At 43.7% G+C, this 6566-nt stretch overlaps 1 protein-coding gene across 1 annotated transcript; it reads left to right on the top strand.

The window, feature by feature from the left end:
• Positions 1-4734: 4734 nt before the first annotated feature.
• On the top strand, positions 4735-6566 carry LOC101593945 (U3 small nucleolar RNA-associated protein 18 homolog). The gene has a single exon (XM_045152275.1). It carries the CDS (start codon positions 4735-4737, stop codon positions 6412-6414), a length of 1680 nt encoding a protein of 559 aa, XP_045008210.1. The 3' UTR covers positions 6415-6566.

Genomic DNA, 6566 nt, shown 5'->3' on the forward strand with positions numbered 1-6566 from the left:
CGTGTGTTCAAGGCCACCCTGAGACTACCTAGTGAATTCCAGGTCAGCCTGAGCTAGAGTGAGACCCTACCTTGAAAAACCAATAAATAAGTAAAGTAAATGAAAATGATAAATGGGCTATGGAACTAAATAGAGAGTTCTCAAAAGAAGAAATACAGATGACATATAAACATATAAAAAATGTTCTACATCCTTAGCCATCAGAGAAAAGAAAATTAAAACTACTTTGAAGCCAGGCGTGGTGGTGCACGCTTTAATCCCAGCATGTGGGAAGCAGAGGTAGGAGGATCGCCATAAAGTCAAGGCCACCCTTAGATTATATAGTGAATTCCAGGTCAGCCTGGGCTAGAGTGAAACCCTACCTCAGAAAACAACAACAACAACAACAACAAACCTGTTTTGAGATTGTATCTCATGTCAGAATAGCTATCAAGAAAACAAATGATAACAAGGAGACACAAAGAAAAGAGAAAGGAAGGGAGGAGGGTACTTAATAGGTTGATATTGTATATATGTAAGTACAATGATTGTGATGGAGAGGTAATATGATGGAGAATGGAATTTCAAAGGGGAAAGTGGTGGGGGGAGGGAATTAACATGGGATTTTTTTTATAATCATGGAAAATGCTAATAAAAATTTAAAAAAAAAACAAATGATAACAAGGAGACATAAAGGGAAGAGAAAGGAAGAGAGGAGGGTACTAATAGGTTGATATTGTATATATGTAAGTACAATGATTGAGATGGGGAGGTAATATGATGGAGAATGGAATTTCAAAGGGGAAAGTGTGGGGGGAGGGAGGGAATTACCATGGGATATTTTTTTATAATCATGGAAAATGCTAATAAAAATTAAAAAAAAAAAAGAAAACAAATGAGGACTGAAGAGATGGCTTAGTTGTTAAAGTGCTTGCCTGCAAAGCCTAAGGACCCAGGCTCAATTCCCTAGTATCCATATAAGCCAGATACACAAGGTAACACATGCATCTGAAGTTCATTTGCAGTGGCTACCCTGGCATGCCTATTCTCTCTCTCTGTTTGCCTCTCTCTCTCTTTCAAATAAATAAGTAAACAACAACAACAACAAAACACTACTTGAAACTTTGGGCTGGAGAGATAGCTTAGCACTTAAGGAGTTCCCTGCAAAGCCAAAGAACCCAGGTTCATTTAGCCAGAACCCACATAAGCCAGATGCACAAAATGGCACATGCATCTTAAGTTTGTTTGGAGCCACTAAAGACTTTGGTGCACCCATTCTCTCTCTTAAATAAATAAGCAAACAAATAAATATTTTTTTTAAAAGGTTGGAAAGATGGCTTAGCAGTTAAGGCACTCACCTGTGAAGCCTAAGGACCCAGGTTTACTCCCTAGTACCCACGTAAGCCAGATGTACAAGGTGGCACATGCACCTGGGATTCATTTGCAGAGGCTGGAGGCCCTGGTGTGCCCCATTCTCTATCTGCCTCTCTCTCTCTCTTTTTCTCTCTCACACTCACTCACTTTCTTTCAAATAATTAATAGCTGGGCATGGTGGCATATGCCTTTAATCCCAGCACTCAGGAGGTAGAGGTAGGAGGATCTCCATGAGTTCGAGGCCACTTTGAGTGAATACCAGATCAGCCTGGGCTAGAGTGAGACTCTACCTCAAAGCTCAAAATCCAAAAACAAAAAAAAAAGACTATAAATGCTGGTGAGGAGGGAACCCTTCTACACTGTTGGTGGGAATATAAACTGGTACAATCAGTGTGGAAATCAGTGTGGAGGTTCCTGAGACAGCTAAAAATAGATTTACCATATGACCCAGCTATACCACTTCTAGGCATATGTCCCAAGGATTCTTCTCACTACCTCAGAGATACTTGCTTATCCATGTTTACTGCTGGTCTATTCTCAATAGCTAGGAAATGGAACCAGCCTAGATGTCCCTGAGCTGATGAATGGATAATGAAGATGTGGTGCATTTATACAATGGCATTCTACTTAGCAGTTTAAAAAATAATGAAATAATCAGAGCCAGGCATGGTGGTACACACCTTTAATCCCAGCAGTTGGGAGGCAGAGGTTGGAGGATCTCCAAGAATTCGCGGCCACCCTGAGACTACATACTGAATTCCGGGACAGCCTGAGCTAGAGTGAAATCCTACCTTGAAAAAGAAAAAAAAAAATCGGTGGGAGAGGCCAGTAAACTAGAAAGGGGTTATAAGGGAGTGTGGTGGTTTGACTCAGGTGTCCCCCATAAACTTAAGTGTTCTGAATGCTAGGCTCCCAGCTGATGGGAATTAATGCCTCCTGGAGGGAGTGTATTGTTGGGGGTAGGCTTATGGGCTTTAAAGCCAGTTTCCCCTTGCCAGTGTTTGGCACACCCTTCTGTTGCTGTGGTCCATCTTATGTTTGCCAGGGGGTGATGTCCACCCTCTGCTCATGCCATCGTTTTAACCTGCCATCGTGAAGCTTCCCCTCAAGCCTGTGAGCCAAAATAAACCTCTTTTTCCCAGAAGCTACTCTTGGTTGAGTGATTTCTACCAGCAATGCGAACCGGACTGCAACAGTAAAGTGGTACCGAGGAGTGGGGTTGCTGCTAGACACCTGACTATGTTGCTTCAGCCTTTTGTAGCTGATTTTCAAGAGGAAAGTGGAAGGAGTTGAAACCTTGGCCCAAGAGATGCTTTGCAGTGCTGTAAGTACAGCTTGATGGACTTTTCTGGTCTGAGCTGCAAGACCTGAATGCAGTAAAAACTATGGACTGTGAGGTTTGGCTTATGAGGGTGAGAAAGAGCTGTGCTTGGATTGGGCTAGCAGTTTGTGTGAGAAGCTTACTCTTGTGCCCATGTCCTGAGAAGTTGTGCAGGGTTGCTTAGCGTAGAAATGAACTGGTGTGTGCAGAGGGATATGGTACAGAAAGGAAAATCTTTGGGTGAACTGTTGCCCATTCAGCTGCAACTGAGAGATTACAACCTTTGAGACTGGGCTAGCTGACCTGCGCTGGGGCAACAGGAAGAATGTCAGCTCTTTTGAAGGGGTCTGAGTGCTCAAGGAGTGTCCTGTTCTTCAAAGTCTGCTTTAATCCCCCCGGATTAACAAATTGGCACCTACCTGATATTGTGGAGTATAAGAAATGCTGGAAAGAGGGTCATTGAATTTGCAACACGGTCTTGTGTTTTGGAAATGGCTATGGGCAGTGTGAAGCAGGTTTGCTGGTTGCCTGCATAGAGACCCCATGGGGCCATGAGGATGAACCGTGGCTTGCAGTGGAGACCCAGTGGAGATGCCAGGACCATGAGATGGCTGCCGAGGTGCTGCCGGCCCCGATGAAGTTTCCCAGGTCTGTGAGTAGCCTAGCTGGAGGGGCAGAATTGGAATGCCAGAGACTTGTTGCTAGTTAGAATTATCAGACTTGAAGATTTGTCACTGGATAGAGTTGCTGGACTTGAAGCTACAGAGTTTGATATTTGCCCTGGTTGTTTAAATCTTGTATTGGTTGAATGTTTCTTTGCTATGCCCAATGTCATCTTTTGCAGTGTGAATATTTATTCTGTGCCATTATGGGTTTTTTGAGGTTTTTTTTTTTAATTTTTATTAACATTTTCCATGATTATAAAATATATCCCATGGTAATTCCCTCCCTCCCCACCCCCACACTTTCCCATTTGAAATTCCATTCTCCATCATATTACCTCCCCATTACAATCATTGTAATTACATATATACAATATCAACCTATTAAGTATCCTCCTCCCTTCCTTTCTCCACCCTTTATGTCTCCTTTTCAACTTACTGGCCTCTGCTACTAAGTATTTTCGAGGTTATTTTTTGGTACTATGGCTCAGTTAAAAGATTTTGGACTATGGGGATGTATGAACATCATTGAGATTGATAAAAACTATGGGGACTTTTAAAGTCAGACTGAATGCATTGTATTTTACATCACATATGGATATCAGTTTATGGGGTCAGGGGCAGAATGTGGTGGTTTGATTCAGGTGTCCCCCATAAACTTAGGTGTTCTGAATGCTAGGTTCCCAGCTGATGGATATTTGGTAATTAATGTCTCCTGGAGGGAGTGTATTGTTGGGGGTAGGCTTATGGGCTTTAAAGCCAGTTTCCCCTTGCCAGTGTTTGGCACACCCTTCTGTTGCTGTGGTCCATCTTATGTTTGCCAGGGGGTGATGTCCACCCTCTGCTCATGCCATCGTTTTCCCCTGCCATCGTGAAGCTTCCCCTCAAGCCTGTGAGCCAAAATAAACCTCTTTTTCCCAGAAGCTACTCTTGGTTGAGTGATTTCTACCAGCAATGCGAACCGGACTGCAACAGGGAGGGAGGACTTAAGGGGGTGGTATTGTATATATGTAAGTAGATGAACAGATTACTGGGGGTGGAATGGCCTAAGTATGGTCAGGGGAAGAGATTGAGTAAATGAAGGGTGGTAGGAGGATTAATAAAACCTTAAGATGTTATGAATATGCCATATGGAAACCTGTTTTAGCTAATGGAACATGCAGAAGCCATACATTGTCAGTAGAAAAATTTCAGTGGCAAGGATGGGATACCTTCCAATGAGTTGTTGGTCAGGGAGGTTCCTGATGCCCCCAAAACATTATAGGCCATTGCCAAGGCTCTTGATTTCCTATCAGAACTAGATGGTGAGACCCTGTTTCTAAAAACTCCATATGCTTGTGCTGCAAGTTCATTAAGAAATCAAGCTAGGAAAGACCGTGTCTGTTCTCCAACCCGACGATGCCGCCCGAACGCAAGACCGGGGCGAAAGCAGATCGGAAAGCCGGCGTGAGGCCGGACCTTCGGAAGACCCACAAGAGGCCGGACCGGAGAACCAGGCCCGAGAGCGGCGGGAAGTTTCTAAAAGCTGTCCCGTCATCTCAGCGGACACCGTCTGCCCGGTCGGGCGCGGCAACCAACGCGGCCGCGGCCTCGGTGTCCGCGGAGGAGGAGAGCCGGCTCGGGCGGCGGAACCGCCTGACGCTGGGGGAGGACAAGCCGGCGGCGGAGCGCTGCCTGGAGGAGTTGGTTTTCGGCGACGTTGAGGACGACGAGGACGCGCTGCTGCGGCGGCTGCGGGGCTCGCGGGGTCAACATCATGGACACTCAGATGACTCGGAAGTGGAAAATGAAGCAAAAGATAATTTTCCTCCTCAGAAGAAGCCAGTTTGGGTAGATGAAGAAGACGAAGATGAGGAAATGGTTGACATGGTAAACAATCGGTTTCGAAAAAATATTATGAAGAATGCCAGTGAAAGTAAACTTTCAAAAGATAAGCTTCAAAAGAGACTGAAAGAAGAATTCCAACATGCCATGGGAGGAGTACCTGACTGGGCAGAGACTAGCAATAAACGGAAAACATCTTCAGATGATGAAAGTGAAGAGGATGAAGACGATTTGTTACAAAGGACTGGGAATTTCATATCCACATCAACTTCTCTTCCAAAAGGAATCTTAAAGATGAAAAACTGCCAGCATGCTAATGCTGAACGGCCTACCACGGCTCGGATCACATCAGTGCAGTTCCATCCTGGTGCACAGGTGGTGATGGTTGCTGGATTAGATAATGCTATTTCACTGTTCCAGGTTGATGGCAAAACAAACCCTAAAATCCAGAGCATATATTTGGACAGGTTTCCAATATTTAAGGCTTGTTTTAGTGCTAATGGAGAAGAGGTTTTAGCCACGAGTATACACAGCAAAGTTCTTTATGTCTATGACATGCTGGCTGGAAAGTTAATTCCTGTGCATCAAGTGAGAGGTTTGAAAGAGAAAAGAGTGAGGCGTTTTGAAGTCTCCCCAGATGGATCCTACTTGCTTATAACAGGCGTTGCTGGATTTTCTCATTTGCTGTCAATGAAGACCAAGGAACTGATTGGTAGCATGAAGATTAATGCAAGGGTTGCAGCATCCACATTTTCTTCAGATAGTAAGAAAATATATACATCTTCCGGGGATGGAGAAGTGTATGTTTGGGATGTGAATTCAAGAAAGTGCCTTAACAGATTTGTTGATGAAGGCAGCTTATATGGATTAAGCATTGCCACGTCGCGGAATGGACAATATGTGGCCTGTGGCTCTAACAGTGGTGTGGTAAACATATACAGTCAAGATTCTTGTCTCCAAGAAACAAACCCAAAGCCGATCAAAGCCATAATGAATCTGGTTACTGGTGTTACTTTTATGACCTTCAATCCTTCTACAGAAATATTGGTAATAGCTTCAAGAAAAATGAAAGAAGCCGTTAAATTGGTTCATCTTCCCTCCTGTACAGTATTTTCCAATTTTCCGGTTATTAGGAATAGTAATATTTCCCGTGTTCAAACCATGGATTTTTCTCCCAGAGGTGGATACTTTGCCTTGGGGAATGAAAAAGGCAAGGCCCTCATGTATAGGTTGCATCATTACTCAGACTTTTGAAGACATTATATAAGATCCAGTTGATCCCAGCAGAGAATGTCTTGGAAATTTTCCCAAATTGTGATAATATTTGGATAATGGTTTGTGGAACTGGCTCTTTTTATATTAACAACGGTGTCTTAATAAACACATGACAACTTTGAACTGAAAAA

Source organism: Jaculus jaculus, chromosome 6, assembly GCF_020740685.1.
Source record: "Jaculus jaculus isolate mJacJac1 chromosome 6, mJacJac1.mat.Y.cur, whole genome shotgun sequence".
Classification (NCBI taxonomy): Eukaryota; Metazoa; Chordata; class Mammalia; order Rodentia; family Dipodidae; genus Jaculus; species Jaculus jaculus.

Bases quoted from the DNA above. Each gene is read 5' to 3' on its own strand.
- LOC101593945 (XM_045152275.1), top strand. From the start codon at position 4,735: ATGCCGCCCGAACGCAAGACCGGGGCGAAAGCAGATCGGAAAGCCGGC.